The sequence below is a fragment of the Populus euphratica genome, unplaced genomic scaffold (assembly GCF_000495115.2).
Source record: "Populus euphratica unplaced genomic scaffold, PopEup_1.0 scaffold223.1, whole genome shotgun sequence".
In the NCBI taxonomy this organism is placed as follows: domain Eukaryota; kingdom Viridiplantae; phylum Streptophyta; class Magnoliopsida; order Malpighiales; family Salicaceae; genus Populus; species Populus euphratica.
Window position 1 is genome coordinate 323,149 of NW_011500105.1, and position 16,449 is coordinate 339,597.

Sequence of the window (16,449 nt, forward strand, 5' to 3'; positions counted from 1 at the left end):
ACCCCTTTAGTTTTGGAAAATGATTTGCGAGTTAATCAAATTTTCTATTCTTATCTACTGAAAATTACAAAAAAAAGCATTTAAAAAGAACAACATTGAACATTTAAAAACAAAATAACGAGTTGAGACTAATTTATAATTTTCAAAATCAAAAGGATTAATAAATAAATTTGTAAAATACACGAGGTTTAAATTATATATATATATATATATTAACAAAGCATTCACCTGCCAAATCTCAAGCCCAAACGAAATCCAATAAAATCTTGGGCTAAAACCGAAACCACTTAAAACTTCAAAGCCACGTACGCTTTCCAAATCTTTCCCACCTTTATGAGCTTCCATGGAGATTTCCTCAAATACCAATATCGTCTCCTCCAACTTCTCCAATCTTGTTCAAAACTTCGTGCCCTTAACACAACAAAACCACTCCATGCACTCACCATTACTATCAGCGCAAACCCAGAGCAATCCACCTTTGTTTACAACAATATTATTTCTTTCTATGCATCATTCAACCAGGTACCAATGGCGCACAAAGTGTTCGACAATATGCCTCAAAGAAACAAAGTGTCTTACAATTCAATTATTAGCTGTTTTAATAAATATGGTTATTTAGAGGAAGCTTGGAGAACGTTTTGTGAGATGATAGGTTGTGGGTTCAGGCCGAATAACTTTACCTTGTCTGGTTTGTTATCGTGTGCGTCCATGGATGTCGGTCGTGGGATTATGTTGCAGGCACTGGCAATAAAGAATGGGTTATTCTGCAGTGATGTTTTCGTGGGCACTGCTTTGTTGGGTTTATTTGGAAGATGTGGGTGGTTAGATGAAGCATTCCATGTTTTTGAAGATATGCCTAACAAAAGCTTGGTGACATGGAATTCGATGATATCATTGTTGGGGCATCATGGTTTTGTGGAAGATTGTGTAGTTTTGTTTCGCAAGCTCGTTAGGAAAGAGGGTTCTTTGTCTAAATGTTCTTTTGAGGGTGTTTTATCGGGGTTGGTGTGTGAAGAAGATTTGGAATTCGGAGGACAAATACATAGTTTGGTCATTAAAAGCGGGTTTGATTGCCAAGTTTTAGTTTCGAATTCTCTTATCAATATGTATGCGAGATGTTCAAGCATTTCCGAAGTGGAGAAACTTTTTGAGGAAGTAGATGGTAGGGATGTAGTCACGTGGAACACAATAATTAGTGCCATCTCAAAAAGTAAGAACCCTGAAAAAGCATTAGAAGTCTTTCTGAAAATGTCTGAGGATGGAATAATGCCTAACCAGACCACATTTGTAAGTGTCATTAACTCTTGCACCAGTTTGCTGGTCCCAATGTGTGGAGAATATGTCCATGGTAAAATAGTGAAAACTGCTCTTGAAACAGATGTTTATTTGGGTAGTGCCTTGGTTGATTATTATGCCAAATGTGGTAAACTGGATAATGCCCATTATTGCTTTCGCGAGATACATCAGAAGAATGTGGTCTCTTGGAATTCTTTGATCCTGGGTTATGCAAATAAATGCTCTTTTGCTTCTATTTCTTTGTTGCTAGAAATGCTTCAGTTAGGCTTCCGACCTAATGAATTTTCATTTTCTGCTGCTCTTAAATCATCCTTGGTTTTAGAGCTAAAGCAGATTCATAGCTTGACTATAAGATTGGGCTTTGAGAATAATGAATATGTATTGACCTCCCTTATTACCTCCTATGGCAGGAATGGTCTCATAACTGATGCTCTAATCTTTGTTAAAGCTTCTGAAACAATGCTTGCTGTTGTTCCCGCTAACAGTATTGCTGGAATTTATAACAGATCTGGCCAATACTTTGAGACATTAAAGTTTCTTTCTCAGCTTGAAGAACCAGACGCTGTGTCTTGGAACATTGTTATTGCAGCTTGTGCACGCAATGGAAATTACAATGAGGTTCTTGAACTTTTTAGACACATGCGTGTTGCTCAAATGCTTCCAGATAATTACACATATACAAGTCTTCTATGTGTGTGTAGTAAGGTCTGTAACCTTGCTCTGGGAAGTTCTATTCATGGTCTCCTCATAAAGACTAATTTCAGTTATTTTGATATTGTTGTCCGCAATGTGTTAATAGACATGTATGGAAAGTGTGGCAGCCTTGAAAGTTCAGTAAAGATTTTTGACACTATGACAGAGAGAAACCTAATTACATGGACAGCTCTAATTTCAGCCCTTGGAATTAATGGCTGTGCTCAGGAAGCATTAGAAAGGTTTAATGATATGGAATTTCTAGGTTTTAGACCTGATAAGGTTGCTTTTATTGCGGTGCTTACGGCATGCAGACATGGTGCTTTAGTCAGAGAAGGGATGCAGTTGTTTGGTAAAATGAATAATTACCATATTGAACCAGATATGGATCATTATCATTGTTTAGTGGACTTATTGGCTCGGAATGGACATCTTGAGGAAGCAGAGAAAATGATTTCCTGCATGCCTTTCCCACCAGATGCCCAAATATGGCGTAGCTTTCTTGAAGGTTGCAAGAAACGTAGAAATACTGAGGATCATGCAGTGTGCATAAAGTAAAAGTCAACTCTTGACATTAGTGCATGCATGCAGAGGATTAAGCCTCCAACATGTAAACTTGAAATTATTTTCTCGGAGGTTCCTTTTGAGACATTGTGTAGCCTTTGCCTCCAGATAAAGAAAGAGAGTACAGACACTCTGAATTTCCAAGGCCAAATATTTGTTGGTCATGCTGATTAAATGTGCCAGGTGTGGATGCCAAATTAACAGTTGGAGAATTACTGAAATGAGTTTTTTCCCCTCTCTTCTCTGCTTATCTCAAGTGTCGCATAGGTTTATATTGGTCATGTAATTTTGTAAATTAACCAATCAGGAGTTTGCATCATCATCCATGAAACTCTACCTTTAAACCTGCATTATCAGAGCCAAACATTGCCCTTAACCAACAGAGATGCCAGTTTGAGCACTTTCTCCTCCTTCAGTTTGTGGCCATGCATGGCCCACCCTAAGGCTTTCCTATGTTCAATGGCAAAGCCTGTCCCTTGCATGTCAAACTAGGATATTGTAAGATTCCTGCATTCTAAAGCAGTTCGTGATATTTTTTTTTGGAACAACTAGACTAATTCATGATAGTGTCACACAATCTTTGGTGGCTTGCATTTCATTCAAACGGTTTGGTCCATAAGTTCCATAAGTTCTCTACACATCGGCCTATTCTTGAAGGCTTAGGGTAATGACCATCTCTCTCAGTCACTTCTGCCCTTAAGCACCAAGTATTTTCAATGATGATCCAATGAGCATAAGATCAATTGAGAAAAACAGAATGAAATTCATATTATCTGTTATCAGCTGGCGGATCTGAAACTATGGCAGGCTACAAAATATTAAAGCCTCAAGAGCCCAGATCAGATGTCCCTATTATGTCATGCAGGACTGAAAAGGAACAGAGCGAGGATTATGATGCTCCCTCATGATGCATATGATGTTAAGTTGGAACTCATAAGGTACTGTCAAGTTTTTGGGGCAGTAAAGCTGTCTTAAGTGTTACATTTTGTGTATTTAAACTCTTCATATGTTGGACATGATGACTTTTTATCCTTGATTTAATTTTTTCACATTAACCTTCATTCATTCATTTACATCTTACCTGACTTATTCCTTTCAAATGCTTATATGCATGCATAGTATATGAGGTTGTTTATGCATATTTGTAGGGTAATTGCTGTAGTTTGATGACTGTATCTTTTATTATTTAAGGTTAGAGGAATTAATCTCCGTAATGTGCAGTAACTGATAGGAATTTTTTTTTCAGAAAATCTATGGTATAACTTTCTTTGTGTATGTATTTTGCTTTTGTTGCTTTAAGAAAACATAGAAGTTGTATTTCAGTCGCTATATATGTTGAGGTATGGAGCATGTGTTCATGAACGGGCAGCTAAAAGTATAAGTAGAGGAAAGGATTACAACAGTGAGGTCTTATGGTCATATCAAAAACATCTTTAAGTTGCTGCTTAGGTAAGAGATATAAGATAGATGTTAAGACAGCATTAGAGAAAGACTTTTGACATGTGATATTGAAGTCATTTGCATCATAGCTTATAAGATAATAACAAAATTGAAAGAAAGATCTATAAGACTGATCATATGAACATAACATGCATGTCAAGAATCAAGATGGATAATAAGCTGCTTGAACAATATAAAAAGAAAAGAAAAGAAAAGAAGATTTAAGACATTCTAATCTATCAATACACACATTCACAAAGTGAAGGTGATATCAAATGGGCAGCTAAATAGCATAATACGAATAAGATTGCTTGGGTATACATAATGTAAACATTTGGTTGTGTGACTGTTGTAATATCATGGTACTGACAAAAAACATTTGTTGGTTTGAAATCAAACAAACTATTGATTTTTTATTACCATATGATGAAAATATTTCTTTAAACTAATAGAGGAATATGAGTATTTATGTGATATTTTTTGATATCTGAGATTAAGATTTAGTTGAAAAACAATACATGATCTGATTTAAAGCATGAGGGGGGATTAAAAGGTTCCATAAAGAATTTATGTACTCTAAACAGGCTTGTTGTTTGAAGACTTAATTTTATTTATTTAAGTCATTTAATAACTAGGAGAAAATGTTATGCAGGAACAAAGTACAAAGAAGACGAAGGAATTTGAAAGAAAAATATCAAATGCTTTAGACAACAGAAAAGGTTTTTTCTGCTTAAATGGTAGCTGATATTAACAAAACAGGAAGAGAATGTGGATTGGCCAGTGGGGAGGTCCTATAAAGATACTCATGAAAAAAGGTCAGAACCTTTAAATTATTTACTTGAGCACTTAGCACTTAAGGTTGATCATTTGACGTGGATATGATTGTAATAGAACTCTATATGTCAGAGTCAAATACATGTGTAAATAGGCATTTCACCCCTTCCTATTCCTATCCAACACTGAATTGATAACCTACGCATAAAGTAAAGTCTTTGAATTTGAAGAAAACAAAAATTTTATTGACAATTACTTGTTTGGTCAGAAGAGTTCTCTGAATATTCTGGTCTTAGATCAGTGATTAATTTCCATATTTTGATTTTGGAATCCCAATAATGAATCAAGAACAGAGGATTGGCTCATTCCAAGAAAAAAAAAGGTGAGAATTTTCCTGAAGTAATTGAAATAAATGAAAAATAGAGTGACTACAAAAACAAATATGTTTAATGGGATTTGTTTTCCTCCTACCCTGAATATCGAATTATTGTACCTGACTGAATGTGTTCAAGTGTTATCGTAGGTCAAGCTCTTCAATGCAGAGATGAAATTGTGGATGTGGTCCATCTCGTCCAAAATTGTCCATTAAGCTGTTTAAACTTAAAAGTGCATCTATTGGCAAGTTTTGATGATACCCGTTTTTAGTGGAAGAGGGAAGCAATGGGGAGTCGCTCTTTTGATAGTGGTTTAAGGTGATGGAAGACCACATACATTGCAAGATTATCTTCTTTACAGAGGAGAGAGCATTTTGCTAAAGGTTATGTTTCTTTTCCTAGGATTTTCCGTGATAATCATAAAGTAAAACAAAACAAAATATAGTGAACTTTTTTTTTTTTAATCTCCACCAGCGTTCACCATTCCTTTCTTAATCCTATAAATAGCAGCTCTTAGGTGGAGCTACAAGCCACCTGTCTTCTGTAAGAGATTCCGCACCCTTCCTAGCCAAACCAAATACTTAGCTATATTAGCTTGCGGGAGTGGAGAAAAAGCATAGCATTGTTGCTCTCTACTTGGCTAGCTATTCTAACAAAATGAACAGTACTCGTGACATATAGCGAGTATTGTAGCGGTCCTCAGTTGTTGATGATTGGTGGCGCGAGAGAGAAAATTGGGCAATGTTCACGTGAAAAAGAAGGCAAAGTATTGTGGTACCTAGTACACCAAATGGGGGTGGAGAAGGTAAAGAGGAAGAAGTCGTCTGGGATTTAACTTTGATTATTTTGTCTTTTCATTCTCTCAAAACAACCGTTAAAATCGTTTTCAAAAATGTCGTTTGTCTCTCTTTTTCTCATACCCTCTAATGGTGATTAATTTACTTTTCTTTATTAACCCTCAGAATCCCTTCGTTGTTTGCTCAATTAGGGTTTTATTGTACTGATTTTTTCACTTGATCTGATCAATTATTTGCTCAATTGGGTTTTTTTAATCTATTAGAATTTTGATTCATTTTTTTCAAGCTTTACAGCTGTAGGGAAGAATGATTTGTTTTAGTACTAAAGTTGTTCATCTTCTTCGTCAACGTTTTCTCGCAAGTAATTAAACTCTCCCCTACCTCTTATCGCAAGTAACTAAAATCTCCCCTACCTTGTTTTCTTCTTCGCTTCTGTCCCTCTATTCTAATACATGGGTCAGCTGCGCCGCTCCCATTTTTTTCTATTTTACTAATGTAGATCATGTATCTTTCAGCTCACTGTGTTTTGAAGACGTTTCTTATTAAATGGAAGGAATTCATTTCTGTAAATCTATAAGAATTATCAGTGGGCTTCATTTCTTGGGTTATCTTGAATTTCAGAATGGCCACTGCTGTGTTTAACCAAGCCTTGGGGGCTGCACAGACCCATCAACACCTCCAGAACTCTGGCTCTCATTATGAACTTGACAATGCTTCGGTGAAAACTTGACAATGCATCGGTGAAACTGGTATCTAAAGGTTTCAAGGTTGACATTGGACTGCCAAGAAGAGGGAGTTGTAGTTCTTGTAAGAGGAAATTTGGTGCTCTTTAAGCCTAAGCTTCTCAAACTTAAGTGGTTCAACCAGTTTCATATCCCCCAAATTACAGCACTGATGAGTTGCGAAAGAAATAAAGTATTCTTGTTTCATTTTGAAAGCTTCTTTTGGGGCTTGAAAGGGTAGGAAAAGAAGCATGTAATGATGGAAGTAACTTCCTTAAATATGTACTTTGTTGTGATTCATATCTTTTTTAACAACACTGAACTAGTGTCATATCTGCTCTAGCACGACGCTCATATTCTCGTGTGGTTTGTGGGTGGAGCGGCACCTCATTTTAGCATAGTTTTCTCTCCTTTTTTTTTTTTCTTACATATATCCTCATTTTAGCATCTAAAATTTCTAATAGCTGGAGGTGATGAAAGAACAAGAATTCCCATCCTTCTGTGGTGTGGAGTTCATACAAACCCTTACTGGGGGCAGAGTAGCTTTGTTTTTCCATCAAAATTTGGATCATCACAACTTATTCTCGTCTTCTTCGGGCAAGTTCCAAAGAAAGAGATGATATTTACCGTTGATTCTATGCACAGTTTCATTCCTTATATTCCCCCTCTTCTTCATCTCTCCAGTCTGAGTCTTTTCTGTGCTGTGTAACTTTTTCCGAAAAAGGTCTGCCCTACTAAAACAGATCCTCCCTTACCGAAGGAATTCTGTCCTTATTCATTAGCCATCTCGTATCTTAGCTGAAAGGTCACAAGTCTTTCATTATATATTTTTTGTATCTATTTTGTGCATCGAGTTGCATATGTGAGTAGAGAATCTCATAATGGTTAAATGAACTGTAAGTAAATATATATTAAATAAGCACTTAATTTAAAAATTTTATTTGTTAAAGAAATCTATTTCATTATATTCACTAAATGTGTAAACTCTCTTGAGTTGCAAAAGACAAAGGAGAAGGCCTCGAAAATTGTTTGTTGTTAATCTCCCACCACCAAGCAATCACAGGATTGAGAAATTGGAATGTCTATTACTTTGTAATTAACTGCCACGCGTGCATGCACACATCCAATTAGAAACGTATGTTATGACAATTGGCTTGAATATAAAACTTGGGAACATTTGATTCAACCATGGTTCTGAAACTGGCTCGGCTTGTCTATGACCTAGCTCAAGGTTGGGTTATATGTTGGGTGGGGGCAATCTACGGGATAAGAGGTTGATTTGGGCCAATTATTTTTTCATTCAAACAATATTGTCTTGAATAAATTTTTTTAAATAAACTTAAATGATATTACTTAAATGATATTATTTAAAAAAAATAAATGAATTGCCTCACCTTAGCTATAGATTGATATGCCATGTTACGCATGTTTGGCTGAGGCAATTATATAGATGATTTTGAACAAAACCCAACCTTGTCTAGATTTGATGATATGTTTGTAGATCAATAGGTTAATTTAGTTTTATAACTATAGATTTAGCAAAAATAAATCAATAATTTTGTGTTTTTAATCAATGTAATAAATAATAGTGGAATTTGTATACCGTTATAGTTAATTATTTAATCCACATAATGATTATCTTTGTGGTAATTATACCAAGTAATTATGTTGAATCTTCACTTCATTTGAGACTAATGAAGCTAATGAATCAATTTTAAAAAGACTTTTTGTAATGCTTGAGCTTAAATTTAACATGTTTAAAAAAACTATTAAAAATTTAAAAAATTACTGTTCCAAGCAACTTGTTAAGATCTAATTATCCATGGGCTAAGCTTAAAAGCAAAGCCAACTAGAATGAGCTTAGCTTAGGTGCAAAGCTCAATGCCTATGGTGCAACGCTCAGTTCTCTAGTGTGCTTGGACACGGTGCTTGCTGCTTATAGATGCCAACGCTCCTAGCTCTCGTGAGTCTAAGCAACGCATTTAGGTTTATTTTTGGTTCATAACGAGCTCAAAACAAATATGCCTTAGCCCAACACTTTGAGCCTAATTTTTTCGAGGCACCTCATAGGTCTTATCATGAATTATTTACTAAACCAACACATTTTATATTTTATTATTACTACACTTTTAGGTTTATAAAAATTTCTCATGGCCTACCACCTCTTCATCTCATTAATATTTGTGTAAGACATATTTTTACATCATTAATGCATGTATAATGAATATTTATTCCTCATTAATGATATCATGACAAAATTACTCTTCATTCTTTTAACCTGAACAAAAAAATTTATGGGTTATAAATACCTCATGTGTCACCCAAGTAAAAGATTCACACTCTCTTAATTCTTCATATATGTGCTTATATATTTTAAGAGCATCTACGTCTAAAATACTATTGTACTTTCTCTCACTACAAATATACTTATTTAATTATTTAAAAATTTTTTATTCATTACAGAAGATCTTTTACAAGTACTTGGTTTTCCATATCAAGCTACCAATCACTTTAGCTTACCAAATACTCACTACTAACCTCTTTGAAATACCACGTACCATCTACCATCCATATTAACTTACCAACTACTAGACATCTTACCAGATATCAAATACCAGTCATCTTGACCTTTCACATCAAGCTATCAGCTATCTTAGTTAGAAAGATTGAGTTAAATTGTTAGAACTAAATAATTAACTTTTTATTCAAGAAATAAGTTTTATTTTTAAATACATTAAGTTTTTTAGTGCATCATCGTAAGCCTATAAGTCATTTAATATATATGTTTTCCAACTACCTAAATGAATATAAGCCTATTATCTTAAGATACATTCATTTTCCTTTGGTCAATGCTTTTTTAGTTTCTTAATTAATCACAACTACAACATAAATAAAATGAAATGTCATGTATTACATGAATAAGCTTTTTGATTATAATTAATTTCTTAAAGTAAGAAAACTGAACGCAAGATTAGGAATTTAAATTTGATTTTGATATTTCATCTCTATCTAGTGTATACCATTAATGTCTTTTTTTTTTAAATTATTATGTTTTAAGTGATGTGTGTGTATATATACACATCAGTTATGTATAAAAGCATTTCTCTAATATCTTTTTTTTTAATAAAAAACCAATTATGTGATGTCTTATATGGAGAGATTGAATAAGATAGGGATAAGTAAAAAATCTAAAACTCAATTAAATTAAGAAAAAAAATTGAAAAAACAAAACTGATAAAAGAAATTTTTATTCTAGTTTGGTTTAACTAGACTTAAATTATTTTTTAAAAAAGATATAAATATTAATTTTTCTTCTAACCTAAATCAAGCCTGCATTCTCATATACAGTCCCCTAAATTTTCTCTTTCTTTCATTTATTCCTATTCTAATCCTAAATCAAAGCCATAAAGAACCTTCAAGTCTTCTCTTTCTCTTATGTCTCCCTAAAAGAACATAATTATGGCTTTCAATTTTTCCATAAAGTTTTTTGAAGAATTTTTTCATTGTGTCTTCCACAAAAAATAAAATAAAATCATACCATAAAGGTTCTTTACATAAGAATTTTAATTTAAAATTTTATTACTAAATATTTTATTTTCAAGAGATTTACAACTCCCAAAATAAACCAAAGAACTAACCTAAGAAAATAAAAAATTAATTAAAAGTCCTAGCGAGAAAGGTAAGAAGCAATAAAAGTTTTAATCAAACTAGAAAATCTAAAATAAAAAGGAAAAATAATAAAACTAGCCTGAATAACATATTCTAGATCTAATTTGAAAGTCTTCTAGACCATAACAATTTATAGCCGGTTAAACCTTTATATACAGAATTGGGCATATGAATTTTTTGATAAAATTTTAATGTAATCTAATAATTAAATAAAAAATTATAAGCCTTTCTAATAGAAGTATCATACAATACAATCCAAACCTTCTTTTAGATTTATAGTATTATCCCATCAATTTATACATATCTTTAAAAAGATATTTATATAGTCCAGTTATGGTAAATATGTAACTAATTAATTAGAATCACCTTGATTTTATCCCAACATATCCTGAAAGCTTAAGCTTATGTTATTGGTAATATATAATAAAAAAATTGCGGATTGGTGCATGACAAACAAACCTATGAATTGATGACATATGTCTCTCATTTCTTCTCGAGCAATATAATTTGTTTATGAACATTTCTCTTGTAATAAAAAAAGAATTAATCATTAATGGGATTTTAGCTTTATATTTTATTTTTAAGTTATAGTTTCTTTTCAATCAAATCCTTTGGATATCTTTAACTACATACCAGGTTGATATATCCATTTGTTATAAATTCATATACATTGAAAATTTTAAATTAACAAATCTTAAAGGGATCAACTATTTATTATGGATAAAAATTTAAAATATTATGAATTGAAACAATATTTTGATGTTTTTGTCTTTCTAAACAAAACCGGTAAGGCTTGCTTAGATGAATAGTTTTGTCTTTTTAGGGGATTGGTTTGTTTTTAAATTTTGTTTAAAATTAATTTCTTGAAATTTTATTTTTAAATTAAATTAAATTTATTTATTTCATCCTTTAATATTAAATTGGTCTAGTATTATCTTGAGTTTTTTTTTTATCCTTGTTAGATCTTGCTTTTTTAAAAGGGATGTCATTTTATAATTAAATTAAATTAATTAATTTAATCTTTTAAAATTAAATTAGTTGGATTTTGAGCTTTTCTGTTGAGATTGTGTTTGGAATTTAATGAAATGTGGGTTTGAAAGATTAATTTAAATTTAGAATGTTTGTCTAGATTTATTCTGTTTTTGTTTTCTTTTTTGAGGTATTTGTTTTGTTTCATCCCCAACCATCTTCTTGCTTTTGTTTCTTCAACTTCTTATCAGATTTTCCATTCATTTTGAAACAAAAATAATTTTTCCTACCAGATTTTGTTTTCTTTGTTAAATTTAGATTTTAAAAATAATTTTTATTTTTGAATTAAATTAATTCAATTAATTAAATACAAGTACTAGATATTTATTTTTTTGATATTTTTTTTGTTTGCTTTCGTGATTGCTGTTTTGAACTCAGGACGTCTATTTCAATAACTTAAATTTTATTTTTTTATTTTTTTAAATACTAATATCACATAAATATTTTTTTATATATTTTTAAAAAATTAAGCTTGTTCGTGGATATACAAACTTATTTTTTATATTTTTTATAAATAAGTTAATGGAATATGGATTTGAAAGATTAATCTGGATTTACAAAATTCATCCAGATTTATTTTGTTTTTGTTTTTTTTTTTGAGATATTTTTTTAATTTCATCCCACCCATCTTCTTGCTTTTGTTTCTTCCACTTCCTATAGCATTTTCCATTCATTTTGAAAACAAAACACAAGATATCTTGGTTTTTTTTTTGTTTTTGTTAAATTTAGATTTTAAAAAGTAATTTTTATTTTTGAATTAAATTAAATCAATTAATTAAATATAAGTATTAGATATTTATTTTTTGATATTTTTTTGTTTGCTTTCATGATTGTTGTTTTGAACTCAGGAAGTCTATTTCAATAACTTCAATTTTATTTTTATTTTTTTAAAATACAAATATCAGATAAGTATTTTTTTTATATTTTTTAAAAAATTAAGCTTGTTCGTGGCCTACCCAAACTAGGTATATAAAATCACAAGAATCCTGACGTATGTGCTGACCTTTCGAATCAAGAGTTCCAATATATAACCATCTAGGTGGTGGCCAAGTGGTAAGGATTTGAGATCAAGGGGTTTGCTCCCTCTGTGGTCTCAGGTTCGAATCCTTAGTTGCTCATATGATGACCACTGGAGGCTTACATGGTCGTTAACTTCAGGGCCCGTGGGATTAGTCGTGGTGCGCGTAAGCTGGCCCGGACATCCATGTTAATCTAAAAAAAAAAAAAAGAGTTCCAATATATATTATCCACTCTAGAGGTCTATCGAATTCATCTCTGTGTGCGTGTATATATGAATTAATTGTGTTTATTGTGCTCTCTTTTTTTTTTTCTTTTTTTTTATCCTTTCTTTCTTGTGGTGCTGCATTAATTGGTCTTCAAGAGCTTCGGTGCAGCTAGTGGGTTTCGTTCTTCGGTGCCGGAGGAGGAAATCCGTGTAAAGTTACACTGTCTTACGGGCGCCTCTCAGATTATTGAATATGCATGTGGGGTCGAATTTATACATAAATAAGAGGCAATTCATAGCTTGCATTATAATTTGGCGCCGCCAGTGCATGATAACTTTAATTGATTTGTTAATTATCAATGAAGACAGGATTATCAGTGCATCAAAACCTAGTATGGGTGCCCTATCATATCCACATCCAAACTAGTTATTCCATGCTTTAATGGTGATTATGATTATTGGAATATGTTGATTATTTTTTTTAAAATAAAAAATAGTACTGACAAGTCATCTCTTAATGAATAATTAAACTATCATATGGATCAATAATAATAGATGTATAATAAAAAAGACTGAAAAAGCAACTATTAAAAGATTTCAAGGCAAAAAATTATTCTTTTCAATTGTTTAACTGATCAATCTTGAAAACCTTTCTTTATATGGAAACCTCATGGTTGGTCGAGGGTTATCGCTGACACTACTTCAACTTGATCGCTTCATACTTCACATTCGATTAACAACTTTAAGCTAGTCTATTTCCCTTCATCCTGACCTCGGATACAAATAAAAGCCCATGACCCTCTTGTCATCTTCAAGGAATGTCTGTTGCGTTCTCATCTCTGTACTGAATGATTGAGCTACCCATGCTATGATAAAACTACTCCATTGTCAATTGATTCGAACTAGACTGATCTACAAAAAGGATATTTAGGATTGGATGAAAAAAATAACAAAAAACAACTAGAGCAAAAAGGTAGAAACTTCAAGCATTTCAATTGGACTTTGAATTGCTTAGGATGAATAAGAGAGAGGCAGTCATATACTATTTTTCACGAAAGATAACAATCGTCAAGGAAATGTGAATCCATAGTGATAAAACAAAGGATATGACCATCATTGAAAAAAATATTCAATCGTTAACACCAAAATTTGATTTTTTTGTAAGCTCAATAAAGGAATCTAAGACTATTGATGAATTTTTCATTGATAAATTGCTAAGTTCCTTACTAATTCATAAGAAAAAGTGGAATTGTCAAGACAAAGAATAGCAAATTTTACAATTATCATCTAATAATCATTTTTCTACCTCATAAAAAGGTGGTCGAGAAAGATGATAGAATATAAGAAACAATAATAATAGATTTTTATATTAGAATTTAAGAGCATTTTTTGGTACAGGAGCTTAAGTTGATTAGAAGAACAAAGACACAGGAGTTGTCATTATTCAAAAACAACATTCTAACATAGCAACGATTCCCCATCTCTTATACAATAACAGACATAGTAGCAGTAGCTGAACATAACAAATAACTTAACAACTCAAAATAAACATAAAATTAGACTTTTTTGAGCAAAATAGAAATACCAACGACAAGAAAAATAGACAACTATTTTTTTATGTAGTAATAAACTTCCATACATAAAAAAAAAAAACTCTATAGAAAGGGTACTTATAATTGCAAAAGACAAAGACAGTAATTGCAACACTATTTCAAGGTAGTAAATAAACTAATTTCAATCATTTGTGTACGTTATTAAATGATAGGTTCAAGGCTGGTGTTAAGAAATAGGACTATGTAATTACCATCTATCTATTCTTTGTATATAGTACTCAAACAACTTTTTCTCTCTTAATCAACCTAAACAACTTTTTCTTTCTTAATCAACCTTAGTAAATGGATATAAAAGATCTTAACTTTTTCTCGTTGAGGTATTATGGGAGTTTTTAAAAGGAAAATAAACATTGACCAACTCAGAACCGATAAAGTGAAAGGAATGCCAAAATTAGTTCATTATTTTTCTGCATGCAAAAATAAATTTTGATCTATCTAAAAAAAGCATACTTTGTGAAATAAAGAGCAACAAGCAATCGAAACTACAAGTGCTAATAAAAAAATAGGTATTTTTATTAAAAGAAAAGAAAGAAAAAAAGAAGAAGAAATTATACTTAATAACCTTTATTTCATGCAGGAAAGAAGGTTAAGTGTTTATTAATACTCTAGCTACTTGCCAATAAAAACAAGATATACTCTACATAGTAAAACTTACTTTAAAAGACTGGTTTTAATAATCTGTAGATTACTAAATTGATCTATTAATCATCTAATTGAAGTTGTTTGTAAAGCTTAGAAGATTAATTCAAGATGATCTTGTTTAAAAGAGAGTCTATCATTGCTAAATTGAGTATTTAAAAATATCAGTTTAAGAAAGAGATTGTTGAGATATTAGTTCAAATCCTAGTCTAAGTACGAATCTTTGATTAAAAAAAAAATTGTGTTTAGAATCCTTGTTGGCATATGATAGTTTGAGCTTATAATCTCTCTATATAAAAACAAATGTATTCAAAATTTGTGTGTATCTATGAGAATTGAATCAATCAATAAAAACTTGAGAGGTTAAATAGTCATGTGTTTAATTTTTTAACATTCTACAAGTTTGGTGAGGGATATAGTGGTGATTGGGTTCGTTGTGGTCCATGTCTAGTTCTTGGTCTGGTAGATTGATTTGTTAGTAGATCAAGGTAACATTGGTGAAAATATCGGAGTACTTTCAAAAATTTCTTTGTTTTGAAATCAAACAAATAGTTGATTTTTAATTACTATATGATGAAAATGTTTATGTAAAATATTAGTAAAATACAAGTATGTATGTAATATTTTGTAATATATGAGATTAAAATTTAGTAAAAATACAATACATCATCTGATGTAGATGTTGGAGTTCCATAAATAATTTTTGTTGTCTCAATAGGCATATTATTTAAAGTCTTAATTTTATTTTTATTATTTTGAATAATAGTCATTTATGAACTAGAAAAACATGTTCTTCATGAAGAAAATAGTATTGAAAAAAAATTAGTGTTGTAGAAGTTTATGAATAACAATGCAAATAAGTAAGACTAAAAATAAGAAGAAGATTTGAGAGAAAAATAATTAATTGTTTTCCTCTTGTGTATCCCTTTTTATACTTATATTAATTATGATAGATCTCAAGTCCTAAACAAATAATAAATTAAACAATTCAAAGAAAATTTTAAACTGAACATGAAATATATTTTGTCAATTTAATTGATCGATTATTTATTAAACTAGTCTATTAATTTATTTAATTTAACTAGTTGTTCTATTATAACCGGTCAATTGATTTAACTAATTTTTAATAAATTTAATTTACTTTCAATTTGGAAGATAGTCATCTATGAACTAGAGAAAGAAAAATTTCACATGCTTTAGACAGAAAAAGATTTTAGTGCTTAAAAAAAAACAAGGAAGAGAGTGTGGGTTGTGCCGACGTGGAGTTCCTATAGAGATACTCGTAAAAAGAGGATAGATTTAAATTATTCACTTGAGCACTCGGCACATAAGCTTAATCATTTAACGTGGATAAGATTTAATATATAAAAATGTATTTTAAGATTGACCTCTGCCTAGTTTTGTCCTGAAATGGATTTTGTCCAGATTCTCCACATTCAGGCATAAAAAATATTATCTTTGAAATGATAATTAGGATAATGGAAATGCTGCCCCCTCACCATTTGAATAAACACCCTGAAAAATATATGTCAGAGTCAAATTCATATGTGGCGAATCGATCGACACAGGAAACTAGAGTAACTACAAAACAAATATGCTTGATAGGAATATTTT

The 16,449-nt window shown here is 31.2% G+C and overlaps 1 protein-coding gene across 5 annotated transcripts; it reads left to right on the plus strand.

The window, feature by feature from the left end:
• Nucleotides 1-245: 245 nt before the first annotated feature.
• Nucleotides 246-7,012, plus strand: LOC105109628 (Pentatricopeptide repeat (PPR) superfamily protein). Of its 5 annotated transcripts, none has more exons than XM_011004379.1 (4): nucleotides 246-3,491; nucleotides 4,646-4,808; nucleotides 5,291-5,524; nucleotides 6,560-7,012. In XM_011004379.1, the coding sequence occupies exon 1, from the start codon at nucleotides 334-336 to the stop codon at nucleotides 2,545-2,547; it is 2,214 nt and encodes a 737-aa protein (XP_011002681.1). In that variant the 5' UTR covers nucleotides 246-333; the 3' UTR covers nucleotides 2,548-3,491; nucleotides 4,646-4,808; nucleotides 5,291-5,524; nucleotides 6,560-7,012. The 5 variants fall into 5 exon arrangements, with proteins under 5 accessions (XP_011002681.1, XP_011002679.1, XP_011002680.1 ...); XM_011004377.1 differs by having other exon boundaries at nucleotides 5,291-6,299; nucleotides 6,454-6,936; XM_011004378.1 differs by having other exon boundaries at nucleotides 5,616-6,936.
• Nucleotides 7,013-16,449: the final 9,437 nt, after the last annotated feature.